The sequence below is a fragment of the Neophocaena asiaeorientalis genome, unplaced genomic scaffold (genome assembly GCF_003031525.2).
Source record: "Neophocaena asiaeorientalis asiaeorientalis breed wild unplaced genomic scaffold, Neophocaena_asiaeorientalis_V1.1 scaffold258, whole genome shotgun sequence".
Classification (NCBI taxonomy): Eukaryota; Metazoa; Chordata; class Mammalia; order Artiodactyla; family Phocoenidae; genus Neophocaena; species Neophocaena asiaeorientalis.
The window spans coordinates 2,282,677-2,297,896 of record NW_020172591.1 but is presented as its reverse complement, the minus strand read 5'-3'; the positions used below and the strand labels follow the sequence as shown (position 1 = coordinate 2,297,896).

General features: G+C 37.1%; 1 protein-coding gene across 1 annotated transcript in view; it reads right to left on the bottom strand.

The window, feature by feature from the left end:
* PARD3B (par-3 family cell polarity regulator beta) overlaps nucleotides 1-15,220 on the bottom strand; it is a 1,021,377-nt gene that overhangs the window by 496,002 nt on the left and 510,155 nt on the right. Inside the window, exon 5 of the mRNA XM_024738381.1 lies at nucleotides 2,102-2,187. Within this exon, the coding sequence (XP_024594149.1) occupies nucleotides 2,102-2,187 (86 nt within the window). The remainder of the gene's footprint in view (nucleotides 1-2,101; nucleotides 2,188-15,220) is intronic.

The window sequence follows — 15,220 nt, the reverse complement described above, 5'->3', positions numbered from 1 at the left end:
TACAATAGTCTGACAGAGAGTAACAAAGGCTTGAACAATAGCTAGGGGAATTAAAACATCACAACAGGTTGAAGCCATTTTGAGATGGACTCTGCAGTAATTTACTTAGCTTCTATGTCATCTGCATGGAAGTGAGTCCAAAGTCCTATGCTTGGGCGAAGCTCTGTGGGGTATCAGACTATCATTGCCTTAGGAGAAAACTGATGATGTAACTCAGCTGTAAGTGGCTTCCTAATTTCCTTCCATTCTTTCTTCCTCATCCCATACCAGCTAGAACCAACGTCCTGTCCTAGAATTTTAATCTCTAAGCTTCCTGCCACTCTGCCCACCTCCACCCCCAGCCCCAGCTTTGCATTCCATACTGTTAAAATCCTCATCTTCCCCCCATCTGAGAGTCTGCAAGCAATGGAGTTTGCATTCACTCTACTTTCTGATCTTGGCCTCAAACTAATTTCAGATGATTTTTCCTACACTGGTGCTCACCATAACAGGTTTCTTAGCCCTGATTATGCATCATGAAATAAAACACCAAGGAATCAGTGAAGGTGCACACAACAGGTAACACTGGAGTCAAAGGGTTTGGAGACAAGAGTGGTGAATGTAGATTGGGTCTCTAGAAGTTAATCGCTCTGAATTGCAACTCCTTAGCCTGCTAAAGGTGATAATAAAACTCATGCAAAAAGTCCCTTGTGATAATCAAATTATACAGATACACATATGTATTTTCATTAAAGAATATTATTTCTTAAAAGTCCTATAGTCCATTTCTCTGAATTCCTTGTATCTGGAGAAAGCTGAGCTAATTTGTTCATGCAGCCGTAAACCAAACAATTGTTAACTCTATAGCAACGTAATACTTAGCCAAGATGTTAGCAAACTTTTCAAAAAGCTAACATTAAAAAAAGTGAAATTAAAGGCAAACAGAGTAAGAGTATTACATTCATTATGCCTACCTCCAAAAACAATCTTATCAAGCTTCTAAAAAGACAGTGCCCTGGAGATTTTCTGTACCAAAGTTTAAATATTGTGCAGCTCATTAATCAAACAAACACAATCTAAATAAAGAGTAACTATGTCATATGGCCATAAATTATAAGCTTGAGGAAAATCCACACAGTAAAGCAGCATGATAAAAGGTGACCACACATTTTGTTTTTAAGCTAATTCCATGTAACGTGCTTGGCACCTATTAATAACTGGACTGAATGAAAGGAGTATGTTGACTGCCTGAATGAATGACCATCAGTCTCAAAAGCATCACCTTTCAGGGCTAAAGCCAACAGCCTATTAAACATGAAATTACTTATGCAAATTTTGAAGCAACTTTAGAAATGATGATGATGATAATAATAATGATGATGTTGATGGTAGTGGTAGCAACAGGACTTACTCTGACTCAGGCACTGTTCAAATTACTTTACACATGATAACTAATTTTGTCTTCATACTAACCCTCTGAAGAAGGTTTTAATATTATTTCCATTTTACAGACCAGAAACTAAGGCAAAGATGGATGAGCAACTTGCCTAAGCTCCTAGAAGTAATAAGCAGCAGAGCTGGGATTTGAACCCAGGCAGCAGCTAGGGATGAACTGGAAATTAGCGCAGAGCAAAGCAAGTGCCCGTAAACATGACAGCAACTAACTTTGTATAAGAAGTTACTCACATTAAAAACATGAAAAATCCAGGTTGATAGGCTGGATTCATTTTATACACAGAGTGAAATATTGCAAGACTGTTAAAACACAAGGCACAGTAATATTCAAGGAGCGGACATCTAAGGAAAACACTGCACCACGATGAACGCTGAAATGTTCACTTTAAACTGTTGTTCAAAGAGAAGAAAAAAGCAATTAAGAAATCCAGGTTGCAGAAGAGTTGGAAGCATTGAGGCTCATTTGTATACATGTTTGTCAGGAAGTTCTCATATCATATAAAGAAAATGAGAGAAAAAAGTAATTTAGCAATTAATTTTAGAATTAGGTTTCACTCAAGTATTCTACTTATCTTGATGTTTCCTATAAAATAAAAACTATAAACTTAAAAAAAAAACAAACATTAAATTGAAATAAAATATTCTTATTCACATAAGTAGAATATACCTCAATGCATCCATTGTTTTCGGCGATGTCAAGAGTTCTGTCTGCACACCATTCATAACTTCATCTTCTAAGTCCTGTGTGGAATTCTGTAGTGAAACAAACCCATAAGCATGTGGATGTTATGCACATAAAATTGAAGGTTTGAATAAAAAGTCTCAACAGGAGAGAGTAAATGGTTTTACTCTGGATATATACAGTGTGCTCCAATTTCTTTGAAGACTGGAAACAGGTGTTAATCTTTTCAGTGCCTTCAATGTTCTTTTCTCTTCTGTTTGGTTTCTGAAATACTCAAACGGGCCATTTACACAAGGCAGTATGTTAAGAGCTTTGGAATACATCATTTAGCTTCCTGCTACTCAACCATAAGCTTTTGGGACTGAGTGTTTTAAATCAGCAAGGAAAAGGGGTACCAATGGGAAGGTTCCATTGACAGGTAGTGATGTATTAGCTTTAATGTACTGTACTTGCTTGCATCTCCCTGGTGACACTAAAAATGTAAAGAAAGCAAAATTCATGAAAAAAAGGTTACCTGGCAAGGTCACTTCTATCAAAAGTGTGACAGGACTAGTGCAGGAAAAGAAATCTGGAGTTCTTACTTTGCCTTATGACTTTAATTCTGAGGATGATTTTCAGCACAGAGAACCTAAAATTAACCACTTAACTTCTAAAATGGTAAACACTCTTCTACTGCAGAGAGGTAAGAGGGCGAGAGAGGTCCTGCCCTCCAGGATGGTGGCAAAGTTGAACTGGGTGTTACATAGAGGAGAGATGGATTCTAGAAAGCCAGCCCACTTGAGATTCTCATTTAGTAAGACATTAGTCCTCTGTTAGGCTTTGGAACTGAACTTTTTTTTCTTTTTTTAAACATCTTTATTGGAGTATAATTGCTTTACATTGGTGTGTTAGTTTCTGCTTTATAACAAAATGAATCAGCTATACATATACGTATATCCCCATATCTCCTCCCTCTTGTGTCTCCCTCCCACCCTCTCTAACCCACCCCTCTAGGTGGTCACAAAGCACTGAGCTGATCTCCCTGTGCTATGCGGCTGCTTCCCACTAGCTATCTATTTTACATTTGGTAGTGTATACGTGTCCATGACACTCTCTCGCTTCGTCCCAGCTTACCCTTCCCACTCCCCGTGTGGAATGAACTTTAACAGAGTAATTCTGCAGACATATCACTCTTCAGAAGCAGAGTCACAGATAGCGCTCATTACAAACTCAGGTTTCACTGAAACAAACTACATGGAGCATTCATGAATCTAAATGTACCATTTCAACCAAAAAATACAATAGATGAGTTAAAAGGCTGGACATAAAGGAATTAGGTTAATATTTTGAAGAAAACAAGACAGAGAGGCACAACTTAAGCAGTGTGTCATTGTGAACTGATTTAAAAAAATTATTTCATTTTTAGATTGAAGAGCAACATTTCACCTAGGGGTTGGTAGTTTTGGGAAGCACTTGATCTATACTAGATTTAAAAAATGTATTCGCTTTTTCGTCTTCATGAGGATAAAGAAAGAAAAAAAAAATCCAAAAAGTTAAAGGATGCTTTTTAGTTTAAGGTACTAAATCTTAAAAGATTAATGTATTTGAAAGCTTTCAAACATTCACCTTATTATGAAGGGCTTGATGTCTGCTTACACTGAAAAGTCACAGGGTTGGGCAGGTTACAAAAATACCTGAAGAGACAATTTAACAAAATATACATACTCGTGACTATTGCACATGACAGAACATTTGATGACTGCATTTAGGTCAAAATCAAAGTCACTGACTTCCTCATCTCTCTCTCTCACAAGAGGGAGCTCCATGAAGGGTGAGGCTGTATCTAGTCCTCTCTACATTAAGCACACAACACACAGAATTGATTTAGTGAATGTTAATGAGTAAATAAGCTGAATGGCATTCTATTAGCTTCCTAATATCGTGCAATAAATTCAAAATTAAATGGCTAAAAAACATTATCTCCCAGAGTTTCTGTGAGAGATTTAGAAGTGGCTTGGCTGGGCAGCTGTAGGGTAGAATCTCTCATAAGGTTGCAGTCAAGGTGTCAGCAGGGCTGCAGCTGCAATCATCTAAAGGCTTGACTGGGGCTTTAAGATCCACTACTTTTTCTCTTATAAAAGCTTCATTAATATATGCTTCATATAACATTAAACCCACCCTTTGAAAAAGTACAGTGCAGTCCTTTTTCACTTATTCACAGAGTTCTGCAACCATCACCACTACGTAATTTTAGAACAATTTCAAAACCCCACAAAGAAACCCCATACTCATTAGCCAGCACTCCCCATGTTTTCTGCTTCCCACAGCCCATGGCAATCATTTACTTTCTGTCGCTAAGGATTTTTTTTTTAAATAAAATTTATTTATTTATTTGTTTGTTTATGGCTGGGTTGGTTCTTCGTTGCTGCACGCAGGCTTCCTCTAGTTGCTCTTGGTTGTGGTGTGCGGGCTTCTCACTGAAGTGGCTTCTCTTGTTGCGGTGCACGGGCTCTAGGCTCAGTAGTTGTGGCTTGCGGGCTCTAGAGCGCAGGCTCAGTAACTGTGGCGTGAGGGCTTAGTTGCTCCGCGGCATGTGGGATCTTCCAGGACCAGGGCTCGAACCCAGTCCCTGCATTGGCAGGTGGATTCTTAACCACTGCGCAACCAGGGAAGCCCTGTCGATGAGGATTTACCTATTCTGAACATTTTATATAAACAGAATCATAAGATATGTGGCTTCTATCACTTAACATGATGTGCTTAAGACCCTCCCATGTTGTGGCATGTATCAGTATTTCATTCCATTTTTTTGTCAAATAATATTCCACTGTATGGATGTACCACATTCTGTTTACCCATGCATCACTCTATGGGCATTTGGGTTGTTTTCCACTTTTGCTTATGATTATGAATTATGCTGCCACGAATATTTGAAAGTGTTCAATTGTGAAATAATGCTAAGAATGAGAAATTCTTGCATGGCCAGATGTTCTTCATTTCTCTCAGGTATACACCTAGGAGTGGAATTGTTGGGCCATATCTTAACTCTATGTTTAACATTTTGAGGGACTGCTATAGTATTTCCAAAACATCTGCACAATTTTGCATTCCCATCAGTAATATATGAGGGTTCCAATTTCTCAAAATCCTCACCAACACTTGTTATTTTCCTTTTTTTAAAAACAATTTAGCCATCATAGTGGGTGTGAAGTGGTTTTTGTTTTGCATATACCTAATGACTAATGATTTGCATTTCCCTAATGATTAATGATGCTGAGCAACTTGTCATGAGACTGTTGGACATTTGTATATCTTCTTTAAAGAAATGCCTAATTATTTGTATTTTTATTATTGAGTTGTAAGAGTTTCCTAAACATTCCATATACAAATTCCTTACGTATACGATTTCTAAATCTTCTCCCATTCTATGGGCTGTGTTTTCACTATCTTGATAGGCCCTTTGAAGCACAAAAGTTTCTAATTTTAATGAAGTTCTATTTATTTTTTCTTTAGTTCCTTGTGTTTCAGTGTTGTATCTAAGAAATACTGCCTAACACAAGGTCACAAGGATTTACTCCTATATGTTTTCCTAAGTGTTCTACAGTGTTAGCTCTTACATTTAGGCCTATCACCATTTCTAGTTAATTTTTGTACACTGTGTGAGGTAGGGGGTCCAACTTCATTCTTCACATGTGGAGATTTAGTTGTACCAGCACCATCTGTTGAAAAGACTATTCTTTCTGCACTGAGTTGTATTAACACCCTTACCAAAACTCAACTGACCAAAAATGCAAGGGTTTATTTCTGGACTCTCAATTTTATTCTATTGATCTATATTTGTATCCTTTTGCCAGTACTACACAGTCTTGATTACTGTAGCTTTGTACTAAGTTTTGGAATCAGGAGGTAAGAATTCTCCAATTATTTTTTTAAGTTTGTTCTGAGTATTCTGGGTTCTTTGCATTTTCATATGAATTTTAGAATCTGAGCATCAAGTTTCGCAAAAGTGCTAGCTGGATTTTGATAAGGATCACATTGAATCTGTTGCTTAATTTAGAGAGTATTACCATCTTAACAAAATAAGTCTAGTCTATGAACAGTTAACAGTGGCAGTTATTAAAACAAATATTCTTTTTTGGCTTTGTAATACTATATGGACATACATCCTTGAAATGTCAAAGAAAAAACTGGGATGTTTGTTATAAGGTTTTAACTGTATTTGTGACTCTGCTCCTTACCCCAGCTGTAATTTTCTTGTTGATCCCATGCCAAGGTAAGAAAATAACATATTTTCTGGTTCAAATCAACGCTCCGCAAGGTTCAAAGGAATTTTTTCTAGTTCTGGTTAGGTAGTAAGTAAAGGTTTTATTTATGTCAACAAAGTACCTAATGCTCTGAGTATATGAAAATGTCAATTAGAATTTGAAAGCAATACTGGCCCAATTACAATGTGATAATCTGCTCAAGGGTAATTCTGAACTGACTACACTTATATAGCAATCATGTCAATCACTACAGACTTAAAGAAAAAACACACATTCACAGACTTATGTGTCTAAGACAAAAGTTCTACTATTTTAAAAGCTGCATCAAAAACTCTGCTTGCGGGCTTCCCTGGTGGTGCAGTGGTTGAGAGTCCGCCTGCCGATGCAGGGGACGCGGGTTCGTGCCCCGGTCCGGGAAGATCCCACATGCCACGGAGAGGCTGGGTCCGTGAGCCATGGCCGCTGGGCCTGCATGTCCGGAGCCTGTGCTCCGCAACGGGAGAGGCCACAGCAGTGAGAGGCCCGCGTACCGCAAAAAAAAAAAAAAAAAAAAAAAAGGGTAGTAACTATAGTTTATCATCTCAACTAATGGGCAGTGTTTGTCACTTGCCAAAATCATTTCTATATATTGAAGTAAAAGAATTCTTTGATATTCTCTAGAGATGGGGCAGGCAGACAGATGCTTAGGACATCCTACAAGGACACAAAGTCAATTCCCAACTGACTTCAACAATACTGTAGCAGTGCAGTGCTTCAAGACTTAGACAAAGACAGCTTATTTCTTGACAGGGTCCATAAAAATCACTTTTCCCAAAAATTACCAAATAAATGATATGCCATAATTTAAGAGCACTTAGGCTTTTCCTTCACCAAATAACAGGATGAAAAGAAGAGTCACAAAATCACACAAAGCTAAAAATAAAAATTATATATATTTTTTCTCATAGCTTACTTGAATAACTTTGAGCCAAATCTGTAAAATCATGACTTTTAAATTTGGGAATAAAGGGGTAAAAATCATCTCATTATGAAGAGCTAGGGTATAAACAACAGATGCTGAACAGTCACTATATTTCTTCAGTTTAGATTTGAGAAATATTAATTACGTGATTTCAAATCCTCAAATTTGTCTCCAGAAAATACTATGGTTTGGCAAGCTCTATGCTTAATCTTATTGGTAAAATTATTATAATTTCTATTTTTAATGTTAACTTAAAATAGATCTGATCAGTTGCATAGAATACAAGGGTATAAAGCTATGTTGAAATTTACTTTGTCTCTTCCTTTTGCTCACATTACAATACTTTGCTCCCTAATAAAGTTCAGCAGGAGGTCATGTCTTGCCAGCCAGGCAGAGACCTTTAAGAAGCTTGTCCTTTACCTCTTTGATTATCAGAGCAGGGAACGTATCATATGTGGCTCTCACAACAGACAAGTTTAATTACTACAATTTTTAAAACCTGAACATTTTTAGCAACACTTTCAGGATCATGGGAGCATTTCTGACAGCCAGAATGAGTTGGATTTAAACATCACTGTGCTATTTTTAGCTTTAAAATCAACACTTACATAAATACTCCCAAACCAATTAGCAGCAGCTGGAAAGTAAAGGTGTTCACATTTAGTTAGCACGAGTGCTCACGACAGGCTGCAGGGAAGGGGCCAAGTACCAGGCAGGGCAGCCCTCTCTCTCCAGTGTGATCCCGGTGTTGGCACCAGGCTGTCGTTTCAACGTTCACTGTGGGTATAAGTCACCGATTTCGTACAGGAAAGTGTATTCATGACGTAGCCTCATTAAGTTATACATCTCCAAATAAACTTAACACTCATGGTGAAACTTTTTGGAAGAAAATGTTACCCACATTCTCATCACTATTCCCTAGTCATGCACAGCTATAAAACGATATTAAAAACAGCTTTACTGCTCAGTTTTTCATCTCTCAGATGAGAACTGAAATAGGTGTTATCTGTAGATGGCTCGCTTTGACTTACAGGTGAAGATACATGGCCTTGATTCCCCACCCCAATGCATTTTAGCCATATTTGAAAACACTTGCCTACAAAATTTTAATTACAATTGAGTTATGGTTCCAAAACTCAGGTGTATTTTATAACAAGATTTGCATTCTGAAAAGCCAACTGCAAGTTTCCTTTGAAATTGCATATGAATTTTAGAATGAGAGTAACAGAAAAATTATACAGAGAAGACTTGAATGCTAGGTTATGTGCCTGGTGCTCATACATAAACATCATGTAAATTATAAAATAAAATTCTGGGCATAATTTCAGAATATTTGTTTTGACTTTTTAGAACATGAATATCTGTACTAAAGTAAAAACAAGTTGTATCTGATATGCACACATGAGATGAACATCCATTTTGGTAGTCAAGCACTGTTATTTAAGCTTGATCTAATATATTTTCTTTATACCTTGGGCAATGCCGTGCCATGGGAAATATCTCAGTTGGCTTCATAGATCCTACCCCAAAATGTTTCAGTCCTAGCAATTTGACATGTCCATAACTTATTTTATATAAATGATATGTTTATTCATCATATATATATATATAAAACACAAATGTAAATGTTATATATACAAAATGTATATTAGGTTGTATTGGGTTGGCCAAAAAAGTGCCTTTAGTTTTTAACTAAAAAGACATTTTTCATTTTCACCAAGAACTTTATTGAACAACGTATCCACCCTTTTGTTCCACTACCTTCTGCCATTTTTCAGGCAACTTCATAATTCCGTCTTCCCAAAACTTGTTATCTTTTTGAGCAAAGAACTATTCCAAATGCCTTTTACAGTCTTCCAGGGGTTTGAAATTTTTTCCATTAAGAGAATTTTGTAAAGACTGAAATAAATGGAAATCCAAAGGTGCAATGTCTGGTGAATACAGCAGATGAATCAGAACTTCCCAGCCAAGCTGTAACAGTCTTTGTCTGGTCATCAGAGAAACATGTGGTCTTGTGTTATCCTGATGGAAGATTACGCATTTTCTGTTGACTAATTCTGGACACTTTTCATCAGGTGCTGCTTTCAGTTGGGCTAACTGGGAGCAGTACTTGTTGGAATTAATCATTTCGTTTTCCAGAAGGAGTTCATAATAGAGAACTCCCTTCCAATCCCACCATATACACATCAACTTCTTTGGATGAAGACCGGCCTTTGGAGTGGTTGGTGGTGGTTCATTTCACTTGCCCCACGATCTCTTCCATTCCACATTACTACAGTATCCACTTTTCATCGCCCATCACACTTTGTTTTACAAATGGAAGGTTTTCATTACATTTAAGTAGAGAATTGCTTGCAGAAATATGGTCTAGAAGGTTTTTTTTGCTTAACTTATGTGGAAACCAAACATCAAAGCAATGAACATAGCCAAGCTGGTGCAAATGATTTTCAAGGCTTGATTCAGATATTTTGACTATGTCGGCTAGCTCCCCTCCCACGTGATATAACATTAATTGCTCTCAATTAATGTCTCGATTTGATCGCTCTCAACTTCAACTGGGCTACCCGACCATGGAGCATCATTCAGCTAGAAATCTCCAGCACAAAACTTTGCAAACCACTTTGACACGTTCGATCAGTCATAGCACCTTCTCCATACACCGCACAAATCTTTTTTTTGCATGTCTACCTTTCTTGAAATAATAAAGCGTAATATGCCAAAAATGTTGCTTTTTTTTCTATCTTCAATATTAAAATGGCTGCACAAAAATGGACCAATTTTGATATGTCTTTTTTTAACTGCATGCTAATATGACAGCTGTCACATACAATCTAACAAAACTGTTTTGAGTGAAATTAAAGACAACTAAGTGCTACTAGAGCCATCTTATGGAAAAAGCCGAATGAACCTTTTGGCTAACCCAATGTATCCATATATCTAGAAATTGGCACTGCCTTATAATAAATAGTGCACATCCTCAGATATCCTGAGCAATACTAAGCAAGCCCTAGAAAGAATGGTGCTGACAAGCTAGTCTAGTCCACTCATTTTATAGCTAAGGAAACCGAGACACAGAAGGGCGAGGTAACAAGTCTTTTAAATTATTGTGATAGCGACAAAGCCAGAATCCAGGATTCTTGATTCTCAATATAGTGCTCTTCCTGTGTACCATGGTAAATAGTTGCTGACTTAATGAATGCTGATTTCATGCTGAACACTTTATGAATTCTTTTTTCTTTCAATGACAGTAACAAAAACTCTAATGATGTCTTGGATATACTTTACCCATATTTCAAAGATCTCACAACATTTCACATACAACTAGATACATATTCATGACAATCCTAAATAATTTCTAGGCATTCATATTCCAATTTTATACATGGGCATATTCAAGTAAAAAAAAAAAGCTTAATGCCTTGTTCAAGGTGAAACTAAGGGACAAAGAAAGGACCAAGGATCCATGTGTCCTAAGACTGAGGTTTGTATGCAAGCATGTTAAACATATTTACCTTGTGATGTCTCTTAGCTACTCATTTTAGACAAATGGTGCGAGTGAGAAATATTACATTGTGAAGCATTAAAAAGGATTTATATGAAAAACTATCAAGTATGTCATTATTCTAGAGATTGAGCTTTAATAATTTTATTTATTTATTTTAACATCTTTATTGGAGTATAATTGCTTTAAATGGTGTGTTAGTTTCTGCTTTATAACAAAGTGAATCAGTTACACATATACATATGTTCCCATATCTCTTCCCTCTTGTGTCTCCCTCCCACCCCCCCTATCCCACCCCTCTAGGTGGTCACAAAGCACCGAGTTGATCTCCTTGTGCTATGCGGCTGCTTCCCACTAGCTATCTATTTTACATTTGGTAGTGTATATATGTCCATGCCACTCTCTCACTTTGTCCCAGCTTGCCCTTCCCCCTCCCCGTATCCTCAAGTCCTTTCTCTAGTAGGTCTGTGTCTTTATTCCCGTCTTGCCCCTAGGTTCTTCATGACTTTTGTTTTAGATTCCATATATGTGTGTTAGCATACTGTATTTGTTTTTCTCTTTCTGACTTACTTCACTCTGTATGACAGACTCTAGATCCATCCACTTTGCTACAGATAACTCAATTTAGTTTCTTTTTATGGCTGAGTAATATTCCATTGTACATATGTGCCACACCTGCTTTATCCATTCATCTGCTGATGGACACTTAGGTGGCTTCCATATTCTGGCTATTGGAAATAGAGCTGCAATGAACATTTTGGTACATGACTCTTTTTGAACTATGGTTTTCTCAGGGTATATGCCCAGGAGTGGGATTGCTGGGTCGTATGGTAGTTCTATTTTTAGCTTTTTAAGGAACCTCCATACTGTTCTCCATAGTGGCTGTATCAATTTACATTCCCACCAACATGGCAAGAGAGTTCCCTTTTCTCCACACCCTCTCCAGCATTTATTGTTTGTAGATTTTTTGATGATGGCCATTCTGACCAGTGTGAGATGATATCTCATTGTAGTTTTTTTTTTTCTCCAAGGTAACAGTAGTGTTTTGTTTTTTTTTAATTGCAAACATGTCTATAAACCTAATAGATTTTTTTTTTTTTAAACAGCCGGTTCTTATTAGTCCTCAATTTTATACACATCAGTGTATACATGTCAACCGTTATAGTTTTGACTTGCATTTCTTTAACGATTAATGATGTTGAGCATTCTTTCATGTGTTTGCAGGCAATGTGTATATCTTCTTTCGAGAAATGTCTATTTAGGTCTTGTGCCAATTTTTGGATTGGGTTGTTTGTTTTGCTGATATTGAGCTGCATGAGCTGCTTGTATATTTTGGAGATTAATCCTTTGTCAGTTGCTTCATTTGCAAACATTTTCTCCCATTCTGAGGGTTGGCTTTTCGTCTTGTTTATGGTTTCCTTTGCTGTGCAAAAGCTTTTGAATTTCATTAGGTCCCATTTGTTTATTTTTGTTTTTTATTTCCATTTCTCTAGGAGGTCGGTCAAAAAGGATCTTGCTGTGATTTATGTCATAGAGTGTTCTGCCTATGTTTTCCTCTAAGAGTTTTATAGTGTCTGGCCTTACATTTAGGTCTTTAATCCATTTTGAGTTTACTTTTGTGTATGGTGTTAGACAGTGTTCTAATTTCATTCTTTTACATGTAGCTGTCCAGTTTTCCCAGCACCACGTATTGAAGTGGCTGTCTTTTCTCCACTGTAGACTTTTGCCTCCTATATCAAAGATAAGGTGATCATATGTGTGCAGATTTATCTCTGGGCTTTCTATCCTGTTCCATTGATCTATATTTCTGTTTTTGTGCCGGCACCATATTGTCTTGACTACTGTAGCTTTGTAGTATAGTCTGAAGTCAAGTAGCCTGATTCCTCCAGGTCCACTTTTCTTTCTCAAGATTGCTTTGGCTCTTTGGGGTCTTCTGTGTTTCCATACAAATTGTGAAATTTTTTGTTCTAGTTCTGTGAAAACTGCCAGTGGTAGTTTGAAATGAATCACACTGAATCTGTAGACTGCCCTGGGTAGTAGAGTCATTTTCACAATGTTGATTCTTCCAATCCAAGAACATGGTATATCTCTCCATCTATTTCTATAATCTTTAATTCCTTTCATCAGTGTCTTATAATTTTCTGAATACAGGTCTTTTCTCTCCTTAGGTAGGTTTATTCCTAGATATTTTATTGTGTTTGTTGCAGTGGTAAATGGGAGTGTTTTCTTAATTTCACGTTCAGATTTTTCATCATTAGCGTATAGTAATGCAAGAGATTTCTGTGCATTAATTTTGTATCCTGCTAGTTTACCAAATTCATTGATTAGCTCTAGTAGTTTTCTGGTAGCATCTTTAGAATTCTCTATGTATAGTATCATGTCATCTGCAAACAGTGACAGCTTTACTTCTTCTTTTCCAGTTTGGATTCCTTTTATTTCTTTTTCTTCTCTGATTGCTGTGGCTAAAACTTCTAAAACTATTCTGAGTAATAGTGGTGAGACTGGGCAACCTTGTCTTGTTCCTGTTCTTAGTGGAAATGGTTTCAGTTTTTCACCACTGAGGACAATGTTGGCTATGGGTTTGTCATATATGGCTTTCATTATGTTGAGGAAAGTCCCCCCTATGCCTACTTTCTGGAGGGTTTTTTATCATAAATGGGTGTTGAATTTTGTCAAAAGCTTTCTCTGCATCTATTGAGATGATCATATGGTTTTTCGCCTTCAGTTTGTTAATATGTTGTATCACATTGACTGATTTGCGTATATTGAAGAATCCTTACAATCCTGGGATAAACCCCACTTGATCATGGTGTATGATCCTTTTAATGTGCTGCTGGATTCTATTTGCTAGTATTCTGTTGAGGAATTTTGCATCTGTGTTCATCAGTGATATTGGCCTGTAGTTTTCTTCTTTTATGACATCTTTGTCTGGTTTCGGTATCAGGGTGATGGTGGCCTCGTAGAATGAGTTTGGGAGTTTTTCCTCCAAATTATATGCTATATTCTGGAAGAGTTTGAGGAGGATAGGTAGGTGTTAGCTCTTCTCTAAATGTTTGATAGAATTAGCCCGTGAAGCCAACTGGTCCTGGGCTTTTGTTTGTTGGAAGATTTTTAATCTCAGTTTCAATTTCATTGCTTGTGATTCGTCTGTTCATATTTTCTATTTCTTTCTGGTTCAGTCTTGGAAGGTTCTGCATTTCTAAGAATTTGCCCATTTCTTCCAGGTTGTCCACTTTATTGGCATAGAGTTGCTTGTAGTAATCTCTCATAATCCTTTGTATTTCTGCAGTGTCAGTTGTTACTTCTTTTTCATTTCTAATTCTATTGATTTGTCTTCTCCCTTTTTTTTTTTGATAAGTCTGGCTAATGGTTTATTGATTTTGTTTATTTTCTCAAAGAATCAGCTTTTAGTTTTATTGATCTCTGCTATTGTTCCCTTCATCATTTATTTCTGATCTGATCTTTATGATTTCTTTCCCTCTGTTAACTTTGCATTTTTTTTGTTTTTCTAACTGCTCTAGGTGTAAGGTTAGGTTGTTTAAGTTGTTTCTTATTTCTTAAGGTAGGGTTGTATTGCTATAAACTTCCCTCTTAGAACTGCTTTTGCTGCATCCCATAGGTTTTGGGTCATTGTGTTTTCATTGTCATTTGTTTCTAAGTGTTTTTTGATTTCCCCTTTGAGTTCTTCAGTGATCTCTTGGTTTTCACTGTCATTTGTTTCTAAGTGTTTTTTGATTTCCTCTTTGATTTCTTCCGTGATCTCTTGGTTATTAAGTAGTGAATTGTTTAGCCTCCATGTGTAATTTTTTACAGATTTTTTCCTCTAATTCATATCTAGTCTCAGAGCATTGTGGTCGGAAAAGATACTTGATACGATTTCAATTTTCTTAAAGTTACCAAGGCTTGTTTTGTGACCCAAGATATGATCTATCCTGGAGAATGTTCTATGAGCACTTGAGAAGAATGTGTATTCTGTTGTTTTGGGATGGAATGTGCTATAAATAACAACTAAGTCCATCTTGTTTAAGGTATCATTTAAAGCTTGTGTTTCCTTATTTATTTTCATTTTGGATGATACGTCCATTGGTGAAACTGGGGTGTTAAAGTCCCCTACTATGATTGTGTTATTGTCAATTTCCCCCTTTATGGCTGTTAGTATTTGCTTTATGTATTGAGGTGCTCCTATGTTGGGTGCATGTGGACAGTGACCTGTGCTCGCACACAGGCTTCTTGGTGGCAGCAGCAGCAGCCTTAGCGTCTCATGCCCGTCTCTGGGGTCTGCGCTGTTAGCCGCGGCCCGTGCCCGTCTCTGGAGCTCCTTTAAGCAGTGCTCTTAATCCCCTCTCCTTGCACACCAGGAAACAAAGAGGGAAGAAAAAGTCTCTTGCCTCTTCGGC